Consider the following 16,870-nt stretch of genomic DNA (forward strand, 5'->3'; position numbering starts at 1 on the left):
CATTAACCATGATTTGGCAGGATTCCAAGGCCAGGTTTTAACTCATTCAGAAGTTATTACAGAGTCTTCAAAAACAAGGATAGTGGCAAATGTAGTTTGGGGACCAGTGATCATAAGTACAATGATCAAGAACAAATGCATGGTCACAGCCACTACCCAAGGAACAGTCTGAGCACAAGAGGAAAAATCCAAGATCCAAAAGAAATCCAGTAACCAGAGCCCGGAAAGAAGACTGAGGTTCTACTCTTCACTCTGCTCCTGATAAGAGCTTCCCATTACAAGCAAGACCACGCCAAGACTAAGAGCCTTTCTGAGTCTCTGGTTAGGCCAGCATACTTCATGTGAAATGGTTCCTTCCAGTTTCTAGCCTTTGCTCCAAAAAGAGACAAAGTTCCTGTCACAAAGTCTGAACAGTACTGCCCTTTCTAATCTGATACGATAATGCTTTCAGGCCAAGACAGCATCATTGTTCTGATATCAAAAAAATTCTGGTGCCTCATTTAAGACCATTCTTGGGTAAGGACTAAAGACTATGGCTACAGGTGCATTGGCTCAAAAATAGCAAAATGTTATAGTGAGGCTATATCAAATGTTACAATTGTAGCTGACTAAAGGAAGTTTTAACCTTTAAGGCATGAAAAGCTCTTGTGTATAGGTATTCATAATGCACACAGGATAAATTTAAATACTAAGGTAGATTTTTTTGCACTCTGGAAAAAAATCTATTTTACGTTAAATATTGGATGCCAATAATTTCCTTTTTAAGTTACCTGGGATATAAAGTGGGGAGTAGAATACCAGTCCCTCTGTGGCTTAAGAGATGGACCAGAGGGGACAGTGGCATCACCTGGGGGGGTTCCTGCAGCGTCATCATACTAGGGGAGAAGACAGAACTCTCCAGGTGATACCACTGTCTCCTCTGGTCCATCTCTTAAGCCACAGGGGAACTGGTTTTCTACTCCCCACTTTATATCCCAGCTGGTTGTTGTCATGTAATACTGGTTGTTCCTTGTAATACTGGTTATGAGGCGATCAAAAGGGAACAGGTGATACATATTATGATAGAATTAGACAAGAGAATACTCTGTGTCAGAATGAGGTAGAGTAATTTGGAATGACATGGAATGATTTCCAAGTTACAGTATTAAATGAAAAAAAAGCAGTGGTTTTAGAACAACCTGAGGAGGAAGAAAGGAAGCACATGCTTGTGTGCTTGTGTAGACCATTTTACAGAAGTAAACTGAAAATCTGGCAACAACAACAAAAAAATCTGGTAACTAGAAAAAAGAGAAAAAAAAATCTGGTAACTATGGTTGCCTATGGGGAGAGACACCCAGGAATGGGAGATCCAGAGGTGGGACAAAGACTGACTTTTTACCGTACATCCTTTGTACCATGTGAATTTATCATCTGTTCAAACTACTTTAATAAAAGAGGAAAATGAAAAAAGCCATCTATTTTAGAACAATAACCTGCCCGGTCAGTCAACAGGGATATGAAAAGTACTTTGCTCACAGAAGAAGAGAAACTTCTTAGGAATGGGTGGTGGGATTCTGGGGGTCTTTTAAAATTTTTTGTTCAATATGATAACAGTTTAACAATGAAAAGCAAAGGCAAACTAAAGGAACAAATAAAGAAACTAAACTAAAGAAACAAAAAACCCAGACACAAAACTCCCCGCTCAAGAGGAGTACAGGTGATGCTCAGGGTTGGAACCACGCGGGAACAAGACCCTCTGGGACAGGCGGAATCCGAGTGACGAGTGCCATGCCTGGCCAGGCTGACCTAAGAGGCTTTACAGCAAAATGTGAAATTAAAACTGAACCGGCAATTCCGATGGCAGGACTTTATTCCAATGGACAAGCACGTGAAATACATATGTGCAATGGTGGCACTTGTAGGGTTATTTATAAGAGCAGAAAGGGGAAACAAGTGAGTATTCGACAGTAGGGGTTATATTATGGGATGCTGGCATACAACAGAATAGCCATCAAAAGTGATGATTTAACTCTACAACAGCTAGGTTAGAAAAATAACCAAACCATTACTGTGGTTTTCTCTGTTGGAGGAATTACAGATGATTTTTCACTTTGTTTTTTATAGTTTTCTGTCTTGCCTACTTTCATTTATTTATGGATATAAATAGAACCACCTTCCTTAGTAGCCCAGACAAGTAAGTGTTGTGGGAGAAGAGAGATGTCACATTTCCCAGGGGACAATGACACCAGTTTCTTACAACCTAGACGTGTCCTCTGTATGTTGGCTGCTGTGCCCATTTACAAAGCTCCATTTTCTCCCCACAACCTGGCAGTGACATCACAGACTATACAATATAACCCAATTACCACCATCAAGTACTTTTGCTGAAAATATCTTGAGATACTAATCATCAGAATATAGGTCAAAGAGATGTAGAGATGTAAAAGTCAGAGGAACAATCAAGTGGCACTAAATTAGGCCCTTGTAAGGTTCTTCACAGACACACTTTGGTTTCTCCCAACTCTCTTCTTCTTCAAAAAATATTTAAATTTTAAATTTCCTTAAAGATCTAGCTGAGTGGTCCTCAACGGGAGATCTGCCTCCTAGAAGACACTCGGCGTGCCAGTTGCCACGACCTGGGAGGATGGCACTCCTGCCATCTGGCGGGTGGCCAGGGAGGCTGCTCAGAGCATCCTACGGGGCACAGATCAGCCCCCCACGACAAAGGTCTGCCCAGCCCCAAACATCACAGTGCTGAGGTTGAGAAACTCGGGTCTAGATGAAAACACAGCAAAGACAGATGACGGGTTCGGCTAACGGAACAACAGGCCCTCCACCCACCCCAACCACGATCCGGCAAACAGCCCAGCGTAAGCAAAGTCAACGTTACAGAAGAAACTGGCTTCTAGAGACCCTCATAAATATGGGCCACATTCACAGGCCCTATTTTTAAGTATTAATTCGTCATAAAGTTACGCAGCAAATGCAGAGTAGTATATTATATACTAATTAGCAGTAAAAAGATTTGTTTTCAGCATGGCACTCTGAAACATATCCAAGATATTAAAGATGAAAACAGTGCTTTAAGATGTCTGGCTCAGGAGCATATTTCAGAAACCATTACGTAGTTCGGCTTGCTTAACCAGACAATGACAACATTAACAAGGCGGTTGCTAAGATTTCCTATTAAAAATTTAATGATAAAATCTATCTATTATGCAATTTCTTTTGTCGAAACAATCAGGTACAGATTTGATTGTAGTTATGGCCACAATATTGGAACCATAGTGCCAAGGTCTATTAACATTTTTCTAAGGAAACATATTAATGCTTCCCCAAAGAAAGGTCACCACTCCAGGGAAAAATTTTCATTGAAACCTGTCTATGGACATATAAATATTTATATGCAATATGAACGGAAAATCAAGTTTTTTAAGTAAAGGATTTTTATTTTTAACCCTTGAAATAGGTATAATATTGCATGTAACCCTTAAAAAATAATGATTAAATAAAAGCTTAGAATGAATAAACATTTGCATGTTTGCGTGTGTTCTGGTGAGGAGAGGAAGACTTAAAAGTAAGCTAATTTTCAAATGCTAAGCTTAACCAACATTTAGCATATTTGTTTCCCCTAGTTCATGTTTGGTAAAATGTAAGGCTTTCTTGAAGAAGGAAAAATGGCACTTGTAAAATGCTGGTGCAACACAGAGGTAGCTTTAATAGAGAACAAGATGAATACATAGTTTTGTTTGCTCAGTCTACACAAACCAAAGTGGATTTCTCCAATGTCATCTGTGACAGATTTCTAACTTGTTAAGAGAGCAAAATCTACTTTTCTAGTTGTACTTATTTTTTCCATTTTAGGAAAAGCTTACCCCAGAAAGATGGAAGGAAATGTGGGGGCCTTCCCTCTGTCAAGGGTGAGGAGCCAGGGCCCAGAACGCAGCTATGGAGAAGGCTGCCAGGTAAAACACGGAGCCTGAGCCATACTGCATGCCAAAATACTTCCAAATTAGACTTACACCTACACTACTCTCCCTCCCCCTCCTGCCCCGGAGTCTCCTGACAGCCAAAGCACCTGGGCACAAGCTGCAGTGGCCACAAGAAGGAATGCAGATAGCTGACCATCCTGCTACCACCACCAGCCTAGGGGCCACAGAAAAGGGCATGTGCTTATTTGGCACGTCTCAGCTGTGTCAGCACTTCTTGCCGATACCAATCAGTGCTGGCCCGGTTCTAAGCTTGTACGAGTCTCTCCTTCCCCTTGGCTTCTGGCACAACAGCTCTGCCACTGCATGTGACTTAGAAGATGAGCAGCTTCTCTGCAGCTGTTTAGAGGATGAGCTGCCAGAGCTTCTCCCTTTTCTTTGTCCAGGTAGGAGGCCAGGGGAGGAGTTGGATTCCAGCTCTCCAGCCAGTGACCTTCATCAGTCACATAATTCTTCTGCTCCGGGGAACAGGGATGACAGCACTGAACCCTTAGCAGGATGTTTAGAAGAAAAACGAAGCTGGTACCAATGCTCTGAGTGGAGACGCCTTCAGTTGATGCTAAGTCATGCTCACGGCCCACCGCCCCTAACCAGCAGCCCTTGCTCTACTTGGACCCCTTGCCAGACCCTGCATAATACTGTGGCTGAGCAGGCTCAGGCCGAAGTGTGTTCCCAGCAGCACTCACCTTTAGGAGGGGCATAGCTGCTCGCGAGCGGGCAGTCTTAATGTTTTTGAGGAAGTGAGATTCATCCTGAAAAGAAAAAGGCACACAGGTGAGCAAGGCCAACTCCCATGTGCAGCGAGCTGCAGTTCCCCGTGACATGTGGTGCTGGCAGGGTGTTGATAGCACAGGTGCCTCCCTTAGCACTTTCTCATTTAAGAGAGCAAGCTGCAGGCCTAGGCAAGGGCCAGGGTTCTGGCAGCAGCTTTTCCACAAGATTCTGGGTAAGTGGCTTCACCCTGTGCAGGACAGTTTTCTACCTATAAAGTGGACCGAACAATCCTGGTCCTGCCTACCTTGAAAGCTGCGGTGAGGAACAAACCACAGAAAGGTGGTCTGCTGCTTTGTAGGACACCCCCCCAATCTGTAGGGCACTCAGGGGAAGCGTGCTGAAGATCCACTGTGCGCCCACACTGGTCCAAGCCTCAGGGTAGGGAGAAGGCTGCCCTCAGGCTCAGTTCACTGAGGACGTCAGACACTCTGAGTCCATATCAGACCACAGTACAGTGTTATCGCCGATGTGTGAACATGAACCATGCATGGTGGAAGTTCCGAGAAGGGAAGGAGGAGGTGTGACTCCTGCCCTCAAGTTTAGAACAAGCAGTTAAGAGCATGTGCAGCTTTGCATAATGTGCATCAGCAAAATAAAATCATCATATTTTCCAAAGCCACATGAATAACTAATGGGTTGCTAATGTTTGGGAGACTTTCTAGTTTGGCACATATTCAAATTAGTTGCTACATGACTTTGAGCATATACTTGACCTCTCTGAGGTGCCAGTTTCTCCACCTGTAAAATGGGTACAACAGTACCTAACGCATTGGGTAGTTCTAAGTCTTAAATGTGCTAACACCCATAAAAGCACCCCGAACAGTCCTGCCACTTAGCAGGCACTGAGTGGTACCAGCCACCCTGTCACTGAGCTACCTGGGGAGATCTGGCTCTGTCCCTGAAGGAGATCTGTAAGAAACCCTCTGTCCCATTTCAGCTACAATGAACCAAAATGGGCCTTTCAAAAGCACAATGGAAGGGATGAAACGAACCCCTAAATGCTGAGACAGCATCTATTCCCAGAAGCCAAGAGTGTAACAATGGCCTTTAGTACAGTCACCAAAAAAGGTGTTCAAGGAGAGAAGGAGAAAGGACAGAGGACATGAAAGGGACTGGACCCTTTCAACCAAGGGTAAAAACTAGCCACAAGGCATGGCTTTTCTCTAAAACCTTTTCTAAGAAGCTAAGTTTAGGGAAGCGGACTTGGCCCAATGGATAGGGCGTCCACCTACCACATGGGTAAGGAGTGTCCTGCCATGCAGGGGTGTCCCCCGTGTAGGGGAGCCCCACGCGCAAGAAGCGCGCCCTGTAAGGAGAGCCGCCCAGCGCAAAAGAAAGTGCAGCCTGCCCAGGAATGGCACCACACACACGGAAAGGTGATACAACAAGATGATGCAACAAAAAGAAACACAGATTCCCGGTGCCGCTGATAAGGATAGAAGCGGTCACAGAAGAACACGCAGCAAATGGACATAGAAAGCAGACAACTGGGGGGGAGGGGGGAAGGGAAGAGAAATAAAAAAAATAAATCTTTGAAAAAAAAAAGAGGCTAAGTGTATTCCTTTTTCTAATGCCTTAGGTGTCAGAAAAGGACAGGGCTCTCACTTAACTGAAAAACCAACCAACGCTGGTGGTAAGTGGCTTGCCTAAAATCACATGGCAAGTTCAGAGTTGTGCCAGAAACAGAAACACATGAATTCTGAAGCCAGCTTCAATCAGTGGCTCTCTAACTCTTAAGTTTCAGGCCACTAGGCCAATTCTTAATCTCATTCTCAGTTTCCTTAACTATGAAATGAGGAAAATACTTACTTAGTAGGACTATGGGGAAGATTAGCAAATTTATGTATGTATACACAGTACCTAATGCACGGCAGACCCTCAATGAATGAAGGCGCTGTTCTCTCCCCCCACCCCACCCCAGCCAGAACAACCTCCAACATACTGGGGTAATTCCTTTAAGGTTTTTCATTTCACATTTAGGCTTAAAACACTTTCAAAGCCACATATGAATTTGTAAAAGCCAAGCCAGAAACTGCTCCCTAAAATACTTGTTACTGACATACCTTTAAGATAATATAAAAATTTAATTTTGCTTATGCTAAGAGCATGATACACAGGTTTCAACTGGGTCCCTCCTCTCCTTCTCGAAGTTCCCACAGTATTTGGTTCACACCCCCATGAGAGCACTGAGAAGCTCCCTCAGCAAGTAGGCTGGTACCAGGACCACCTACTGCTCTCTTGTTGATTTGTGTGGCTGACAGGCTCTATTTTTCTGGGCCTCTTAGAACACACAAACTCTTTCCTTTCTCACCTTTTAGATAAGCCAGACAGTCCAAATTTGAGCATCAGGACTTGGGATGCCACTGTCAACAGTGAATTTTATTTTTAAGAGGATGAAAACTCCACTGGCTTTTAACACTCACTAGACTGAATAAAGAAGAGCAAGACCTTCCACAGCATCTGTTGGTATAGGGTCTCCCTGTTTTGCCAAGAGGTCAAAAAAGAGGGCAGACTCCCACTGGAAATCAGCACCTCTGTTTCACCACTGAGTGTTAGTGGCTAACGGGGGTAGGAATTGGGCAGATGGGGCAGGTGCGGGAGCCGCTGTCTACTTCTGACGTATCTTATTTGTGAGCCCTGTGGGTACATTCAGTCCTGACAGAGGTGGCTGAGCACAGGTCTCTCTAGACTCTCCTTATGAAGTAACCGAGGTGGTTAAAGGAAAGTCAGTGAAAGACATGCTGTTGGAACTGGGAGCACTGCAACAAGAAAAAAACAGTTCAAGTGAAAAATGCCTTTTTTGGGGGTGCCTTCATTTTGACTGGAAGAAAACTTGCTAACTGCTTGAGCTGTGTATGTGAGGCCTTCTGACAAGATGGCGCGCCATGAAGGAGCAGGCCCTTGCTGTGAAGGCTGTGGCTCTTTGAGCCCGTCTGGCTGGCCTCTACCCACGCCCTCATGCTGGAGAGGAGGTGGGTAGAACCCCCAGCACAGGCCTATTCAATCATGTTTCTTAAAAAAGCTCCCCAGGGAAACGGACTTTGGCCCAGTGGTTAGGGCGTCCGTCTACCATATGGGAGGTCCGCGGTTCAAACCCTGGGCCTCCTTGACCCGTGTGGAGCTGGCCATGCGCAGCGCTGATGCGCGCAAGGAGTGCCGTGCCACGCAAGGGTGTCCCCCGCGTGGGGGAGCCCCACGCGCAAGGAGTGCGCCTGTGAGGAGAGCCGCCCAGCGTGAAAAGAAAGAGCAGCCTGCCCAGGAATGGCGCCGCCCACACTTCCCGTGCCGCTGACGACAACAGAAGCGGATAAAGAAACAAGACGCAGCAAATAGACACCAAGAACAGACAACCAAGGGAGGGGGGGAAATAAAATAAATAAATAAATCTTTAAAAAAAAAAAAAAAAAAAAGCTCCCCAGGGGATTCCGCTTTGTAGCTAACCAAGGCTGAGAACCACTGCAGAGAGCAACGAAATGTCAGTTCCCCACAAAATCAAGACCATGGATTCTATTCTCCTGGACCTGAGTGAGGCTCGATGCAATTGTAGGTGCGAAAGTTCTATTCTAAGAAGAAAGTTTCCACAGAAATAAGGACTAAAAACTTTGCCAAGTCACTTACAATGATGATAACTTTAATAGGGGTTTTTAGCTGCTTTTCCAACTTGCTAAGAAGGTCAAAACTGACGATGTTGACCAAGCCAGCTGTCAGGCGGTCCTTGCCGGTCACCACGACGTTGATGTGCTCTGGGCTCAGAGACGGCAGCCACCGAAGGAAGGCCTGGGGACGGCAGGAGAGGACAAAACCAAAATGATGATCAGGCACAGCAGCCCATCGATAGCCCTCAGTATATGCACCGATTTTAATATTCCCTGAAAACAAACTCAGACTCGTTCCCTCCACGTCCTCCATGGTCCTCATCTGCTTTAACTCCAGTCATTTCCAGCTCCCTCTTACCCAGGCTTACCAGGCTTTAATTCCGCTAACAGGACCCTTCCTTCCTTCGTAAGCAAGTACTTGTCAGCAGTCACTTTGTAATGTCTACGGATTTCAATTCTGTGATCTAGAAATGAAGCTAAGCGACAAGTTTCTACAGGGAAAGAGTATGTCACTAAGGACCTAGCAGACCCTGACGTATTGAAGGCAAACCATAAATGTTTAGCGATGATAATTTAAATATTTATGTCGATATTTTCTGCAAAGCTGCCTGTTCTCTCCAGAAATCCTACTAATCTCCAGTCAAACCCAGCACCTGGGGCCAGTGGCAGGACACCCTCTGCTTTCCCAGGCTGACGCTATTCTGCTATCAGAAGTGCCGGTTCTTTCTTTTGTCTCAGTCTATCTGACCATCTGCCTCTTCCCTAGAATTTCTGGGAGTGCTCGGGGAATCTAACACCTGCTAAATAAATACGGTCAAATTATGCATTGTTAGAGGCATGGGCAGCATCCAGATTGACAAGGGCAGGAAGAGGATGAGGCCTGGTGTAGAGGCATCTTCTGAAGCTCTGCCTTCCTCCCCGGGAAGGGCACATCTGGGCAGGGGGATGGCTCGCAGCAGGCAGAGCTGGCACTTCCCACAAGCGGCTCATCGAGCCTCAGGAAGGATCCGAGCTGAGCTGCGGGGCAGCCGACACGATCAGCATAAAGCTAGATGAAAGCTGGGGATGAGGAGCCAGGCCTGCCCTCCTCACTGGCGTGATCACAGAACCACTCCCGCTCCTGGGCTTAGGGGAGAAAGCGCTTCATGCTGGTGACGACCCACCGCTCTGTCAGGTTCTTTATCGATCAAGTTCTCGGGGAGACCGTGCACCCCACCCACACCTCCAGAGCGGAAAACCTCGTGACTTCGAGCTCCGGCACCGCGTGCTCGTCAGTAGCAGGCGGCAGCGCAGCACTCAGCCTTTCTGCGATGCGGTTTTCTCATTTGTAGGTGGGGTTAATATCTCTTGTGTCTAATGGATGTGGCTATTATAGCATTAAGGAAGCTGAAGCTGAAAATACTCTTAAAATTACGTGTGGTAGAGATGAGAAGCGCTCTTAGCAGGGAACCAGGAGATTCTAAGGAAGTGTCTGCTGGCCAGCTGAGGGAGGCCACTGAGCTCGCTAACTCCTTGGATTGCTTCCTGAGAGCAATATCCTGATTCCAAGTCAGGAAACCACCCCCTCTGGCCCAGGAGGCCATCTCATCTCTCCTCCTGCCTTCGCCTTCGGCTGAGACAGGACCTTTAACGACTATTTTATGACCCTAACACAGAGGCAAACGTTCTTTATTAGAATCACAGCACAAAGAGAATTAACCTGCTCCCAGGTGAAGCGCACAGATGACGGGACCACCACCAGGAGCGGCCACTCCTTCCGGTAAAAGGCTGCTATGCAGATGGCTTGGATGGTCTTTCCCAGGCCCATGTCGTCGGCAAGTAGCAGGCGGCCTCTTTTTGCTATGGCAAAACTGAGAAAAGACAAGGTGAGGAGAGCGGCACAGTCCACATCCAGGTGTGCTCCCTCACCTGACGGCACATGAGGCGGATGAGCGGAGACGCGCTACTCGAAGCAGGCAAGGCTGCTGCCCGCATGGGCCCTGCCACAAGATATTTGGTCCCCTAAGAGGAAAGTTCAGGAGCCAAAAGGGGGCAGCACTAAAATTGAACAAACAAGCAAAAAAAAAAAACAGTCAAAATTGAGAAAAGTTGAATTGGTGGCCAAAAAGTTCTAAAGGACCTTGAAAGATCCAAAAAATAATCCGATCATGGCAGCCAAGGGAGGAAGTCTCCAATCGGGAGTCACCCTCACTCCAATGTGGCCAAGGCCAGGGAGCGGTGGATGGAGAGTGGGGTGCGGCTCTCAGGCAGGGGTGAAAAAGGAGCACACCCACTTACTGGAGAAGCCTGCCCAGGAAAGAAGGAAAGAAAAAGAGCTGTTGTCAGAAGAGATCGGGGCTTAGAATGAGACTTTCTAAAGATCAGAGACCACGATGTAGGCTCCCATAGTGCAAACCTGTCATTTTGCTCTCCTAAGAATCTCTGGAAAAGAGGACAGGTCAAGACAGGGGTTTATTTATTTATTCTGTTTTCCTTTCTGTGATAAGAGTACCCTGACTTTCTTTTGGAGAACCACTGTTTCCCCATCTTGGACTATCCACAACCTCCTCTTTCTTCTCCTTGACCTCCCATACTTCTACTAGAAGACAAGTACAAAACTGTCACTTTGCTTCTCCCAGGAAACTCTGATAAAAGGGTAGGTCAAGGCATTGTTTTAGTTTATTTTTCTTTCTCTGGTAAGAGCACCCTGACTTTCTTTTGGAGGACCACTACCTCCCTCACTCAGCCTCTGGCTCTAGGATGGGGCTATCAGCCCGTTTAACCACCAGACTGCCGAGCTTCCCAGGCCTCATGACTGGTCCTGGGGACGGTACCAGATCCCAGCTGCCTCCTTGTAGGCCTGATCAGGAAAGGGGTGCTTCACTGGGGGGCTAGACTGAAGGAACACAGCCAGACGCCACGGCAGCCGAGCTGCCACCCCTGAGGAGCGCCTGGCCGGGAGCAAAGTAAACCAAGAGGAAAGCAGAGCTGAGACAGACAGACAGGGAATCCTGAGGAGATCTTTTCAGACCCTGGGTTTTCTGTGACATGTGCTGATTAGTCTCTTTTTCCCATCTGGGTTGAGCTGGGTTTCTGTACCCCTGAAATCCCGAGTCCTGATTAACCCACGGGATTGAAATCAATGGTTCTGGGGACAGCACATCTGGCTATTTAACACCTGGCTGCTCCGAGACACCAGTGGAAGATGCGCGTTCATAAAAGAGGAAGCATCTGAAACGAGCCCATAGCGAGTGATGAAATTCCAGCAAGAGAGAGCGAGAGGAAGCTCGAGAACCCACTTGACTCCAGCTCTCTGAAAGGGCATCAGACTGGACACGAGCTTGGGGTCCACTGCAGAAAGGTCGGCCTCAGGGACGTCTGCCACCGGATGAAGGGACGTCCTCTCAAGTTGAGAAGCGAAAGCCTGGATGAGCGTCAGGGGCAGAGGATCCAGCTGAACTTGTGGGAGGCAGCGCACTCGCTCAACTAGAAAGAACACAGGGGTACAAGGTAGGGTGTGAGTGCCCAAAAGATTGGGGGTAGAGAGAAGGGGCTTTGCGATACAAAGTTCAGTAACTGGAATTCTGCCACATGTCACCTTCTCAAAAAAGCTAATAGAAGAGCAAAGCAGAGTCTGGAAGGTGTATCCCAGGCAAAGGACAATGAACCTAGATAACTAGTTTTCCCTCTCTGATCCTTACTTTCTGCAAATAGGAGGGCAATCAATAATGCAACATTGTTTTGCTACACCATGCAAACACTGGAAAGAACTGTGAAGTGTCCTTGTGACCAATTTATTTAAACAAAAGTAATTTTTAAAAAACTCATTAGTATTTCCATTCAAACACGTACCTATGTATATTCTAAAAAAAGCAGCCCAGAAAGACCTATAAAAGCCAACCTTAAATCAATGAATAGATTTTTTTTTTTTTCACATTCTCCTTCCTTTTCTTTAAACCATTTCCCCCCTCCCCTCCTCGAGATGGCTCCCTTGTCTGTTTTGCTCATTTTTGCTTGTTGTCTGCAGTCTGGTTTCTTTTTCTTTAGGAGGCACCGGGAACTGAATGTGGGCCCTCCCATGTGGGAGGTGGGCATTTAACTGCTTGAGTCACATGTGCTCCCTGCTTGTTTGTTTTTTGCTCATTGTCTGCTCGCCATTTTTGCTTGATGTCTCTTCATTGTTTGTTTGTCTTCTTTAGGAGGCACTAGGACCAAAGCCGGGACCTCCCGTGTGGGAGGCGGGTGGTCAACTGCTTGAGCCACATCTGCACCCTTTATGTTTTATTTTGATGGTTCTGATGTTTGCAAAGGCAGGAAACTCTATGTTACCTAGTGTAAATAGGAAAGGAAACATTGACAGAGGTTTTAGGAGTTTCTAAGAAAGATTAGGAGGATAGCAGCTATTAAAAAAAAAAGAAAACAAGATAGAGTACGTGGTCACAAACTGATAAAAAGACAAGTGGCCTTGCAAATGTTTGACTCTTTCCATAAGAGAATAAAATGTCTCACATTGAGAGGCATGGGCTTTACAGCTGAGACCCCTGTGGGGAAGCAGCCGGAACAGCGTTACTCTGCAGGTGCTCAGTCACTCCCCACCTGTTCTCTAAAGGAGGGTGGCAAACTAGCTACTGGGGGCCCAATCCAGCCGCTGCCTGCCTTGATAAAGAGTTTTACTGGAGCGCAGTCAGGCCAATACATTTTCCTGTCTATGGTGCTGGCATACCACCACAGCAGAGTTAAAGAGCTGTGACAGAGACGACATGGCCCGCCAAGCCTAAAATACTTACTATCAGGTCCTTTACAAAAAAAAAAAGAAGCGTGTCAATCCCTGATAAGCTTAAAGTCTAAATTACTACTGAGAGCCACCCTAGTGCTGACTTTTCAATTAAAGCTTGTATTTGGGGCCTTTACTTTCCTTCCAAGTGAGCTGATTCTAGACTCCTATATAATAAATGGGGAAACCTCTTCTTCTAGTCAAGGCTACGGACCCGACATACAAAAATAAATTATTTAGGATCTACAAGGAAATTGAAGCAAATTTCATTAATTTTGCTTTTTCAAGGAATTTAGCTTCACCTGATTTGACCCCCCAAAAAATGTTCTTTCTCTTTGACATGTTTTTCTTACTGACTAGTCTCCATGTGCCAGCACTCCTCTACCTCTAACTCTAAACCAGTGTTTCTCAACCACAACCATGTTTATTCCAGGCCCTCTAGGATAGCCCAGTATTCATTTGGTTTTCAGTACTACCCATCAACCAAACTTATTTCACTGAGCTAGACTTTCTAGAGTTTGCATTATGACATCAATAGCTTCTTACATGTACTTTTTTCAAACCACATGAATATCCCCCTTTGTTATCTTCACCCCACCTTATCCCATATGAGAATCACTGCCCTGAGCCAGTGTTCTCCACCTTGACAACCTAAGAGTTCTCATGGGAAATGTCCAACAATTCCATGAAACACCTGAGCACCCAAACTGAAATGCAACATTTCAGAAATTATCATAGAAATCTTGCAGTTCCTTCACCCAAGGATATGTCTGTGGAAGGAGCTAAATTTGAGAAACACTGTCCCAAATGATTCCCTATTTTTTTCTTCTTTTTCTACTCTTTGAAAATTTAAGAATCCCCTACCATGAAGTTTAATTTTGTGTTCTAGAATTGCAAGATTATGTTCGTTTACTTTTGAGGTCTCTACTGTGAATAGTAATTTCTTTTCTAATAAAGAAGAACCCATAGATGACAGGGGAAAAATTAGGTAAGGCCGATGGCTTTAATATAAAAAAAGACTGCCCATCTTGATGCAGAAATACATCTTACACCTCCAATTCAATTTGAGTTGCTAATTTCTCCACCCTTCAGGAGACTGAGCACTTCACGTGCTTTCAGAAACAATTTTCATTTTAATCCCAGTGATCTTCAGAACTAAAATACCGGATGAAAGCTAAGGAAGGGCTGGTGATCCAGCTGGCGTGAGATGTGGTGTTCTGTAAGCATTATATTCTTCCAGGCATTCAAGAGGGAAGGAAACCCTAGCCTACGCTCTGCTGCCTACCACGACTCTCTCCAAAATTCTAGGCTGCAGGTTCAGTCCCTGGGGAAAGCTCCATTGCCTAGGATTGCCTGGATCTACTGTAATTCCCTGGAGCTGGGGAGAAGACAACAACGTGCTGTCTGGCTTCGTGAGTCATCTAGAAGTAATTTCTGTAACACTGCTCTTTGGCAGAACACTACTGAACCACACAGCAGAGAGATGCTAGTGTTTTCAAATAGCAGCTGACAAGATGAGATTGTTGAGGGGGATGCAGAACCCTTCTGGACTGTGACAGCTGGGGGAAAACAAAAGGCCTTATGCCAATTTCATTATGGGCAAAAGGCCTCAAGTCACTTAGAGAAGAGAGGGAGGAAAGCTCTTAGAGTCCCTTTATCTAGAGAAGATAATTTCCACCACATCATCAGTGAGCATTCGTGTACTCAAAAGGTCTTACTGTCATTTCTTAATTTGTTTCATATACACATGTTCACTAGCTCAGGGTCCATAATCTAATTTCACATGTGAGGGACCAAGGGGTGAGAAGAGAGGTGCAAATTCTCCAGGTTTACGAGGTGTTACTGGTGGAAGCAGAACAAACTTGGAACTGTTGCTGTATTCTGCGGTACCTTCTCTCCTCGGCTTCATAGTTTACAGATTGGGCTTCAAAATTTCCTAACGGGGCAATTTACAAACTCAGATGGCTATTTTAATCTTATCTCTGTCACTGAACTTGACTGTGACCATACAACATTCCCAATAAGGAAAGTAACTGCTTCCTTTCTCTGGGCCCAAGCTTTTCCCAATCTATGAAACAGGAAGAATCAGTCTTATTTTCTACCAGATATAGCAATGACGAGATAACATGTAAAAAGGCAACTGGAATTCTAGACGTAGAATTCTTTTTTTTTTTCCTAAGGACATATGGGGAATTGAACCCAGGACCTTGAACAGGGGAAGCAGGCACTAAACCACTGAGCTACATCTGCTCACCAAGGAGAGTTTGTTTTTTCGTTTGTTTTTAGGAGGTCCGGGGATCAAACCCAGGACCTTGTACATAGGAAGGAGGTGCTCAACTACTTGAGCTACATCTGCTCCCCTAGACCTAGAATTCTTAACTCAAGATTGATTAAACTATTAAAAGCAAAAGCAAAATTTTATGTGTGGTCAAAATGTACATTTTTCTGGGTTAAAAATCTATTGTTTTCATCAGATTTTTCGAGGAGGCTACAGCCCAAAAAAGAATAGGAATTCTACAAACACTCTAAGAGTCACAAGTCTTTGATTTTTCCAATCAATTGCTGTATGAGGCTATTTGTTGTTCCATAAAGGTCAAAGCCTTTATAGCTAACATTTTTGGCTTTCTGTGACTGAAAGACAAAGAGGTGAGAGGAAAGCACTAACTCCTACGTCCTATCAAAAAGTCAGCTTTGACTCTCTTTTGGCCATCTTTCTGTGCAGACACAGAGGTGTGCATGAACGTCCTGGCTGATGCTCTCACGAGCATCAACAATGCGAGAAGAGAGGCAAACACCAGGTTCTTATCAGGCCATGCTCCAAAGTCATCATCAGGTTTCTGTGATGATGAAGTGCGGTTGGACCGGCGAATTTGAAATCACTGATGATCACAGAGCTGGGAAAATTGTTGTGACCCTCACAAGAAGGTTAAACAAGTGTGGTGTGATTAGTTCCAGATCTGATGTGCAACTCAAAGATCTAGAAAAATGGCAGTTTGGTTTCATTGTATTGATGACCTCAGCTGGCATCGTGGACCACGAGGAAGCAAGGTGAAAACACACAGGAGGAAACATCCTGGGACTATTTTTTTAGGGATGTAAAACATACATCCTTTTCCGCCATCCTGGAGCCTGTGGAGGCCTGCTGGGAACAGGACTTCTAAAATGGCAAATATGTCTGAAAGGCTGTGGTCCAAAGCCACTTTTGCTGGCTATAAGCAGGGGATCCAAAACCAGAGGGAGCACACAGCCCTTCTTAAAATTGAAGGCATTTATGCCCGAGATGAAACTGAATTCTATTTGGACAAGAGATGTGCTTATGTATACAAAGTGAAAAATAACACAATGACTCCTGGGAGCAAACCTAACAAAATCAGAGTATTCTGGGGAAAGGTAACTCATGCCCATGGAAATAGTGGCATGGTTCATGCTAACTTCCAAAGCAACCTTCCAGCTAAGGTCATTGGACACCAAATCTGTGTGATGCTGTACCCCTCAAGGATTTAAGCTTATTGAAAAGTAAATAAATAAGATTGTGAGTTTTTCTCTTGTAAAAACAAAGAACAAAAAACAAAGAACAAAAACATACATGTAAATAAAATGCATCCATGGGGGGAAAAAAAAGTCAGCTTTGGCCAAATAGCTTCCTCCAAATCACAAATTCCAAATAGCACCAGCCAGAGTTTCAGATTGACAAAGGCCATCCTTTCTCCTTCAGCTGGCATTTACTAAGATAAGTATAGCATCATATCCAAACTTGACCTTGTGGTTAACCTTTGCAG

At 45.2% G+C, this 16,870-nt stretch overlaps 1 protein-coding gene across 7 annotated transcripts in view; it reads right to left on the reverse strand.

Moving 5' to 3' along the window:
• The window catches only part of SMARCAL1 (SNF2 related chromatin remodeling annealing helicase 1), a 57,478-nt gene that overhangs the window by 29,791 nt on the left and 10,817 nt on the right, over nt 1-16,870 (reverse strand). For all 7 annotated transcript variants that reach the window (XM_004469602.5, XM_004469599.4, XM_004469603.5 and 4 more), the window contains exons 7-10: nt 11,617-11,803; nt 10,038-10,188; nt 8,361-8,519; nt 4,655-4,720 (exon numbers count right to left, since the gene is read on the reverse strand). In XM_004469602.5, coding sequence (XP_004469659.2) covers nt 4,655-4,720; nt 8,361-8,519; nt 10,038-10,188; nt 11,617-11,803 — 563 coding nt within the window. The remainder of the gene's footprint in view (nt 1-4,654; nt 4,721-8,360; nt 8,520-10,037; nt 10,189-11,616; nt 11,804-16,870) is intronic.

This window comes from Dasypus novemcinctus, chromosome 7 (genome assembly GCF_030445035.2).
Source record: "Dasypus novemcinctus isolate mDasNov1 chromosome 7, mDasNov1.1.hap2, whole genome shotgun sequence".
Lineage (NCBI taxonomy): Eukaryota > Metazoa > Chordata > Mammalia > Cingulata > Dasypodidae > Dasypus > Dasypus novemcinctus.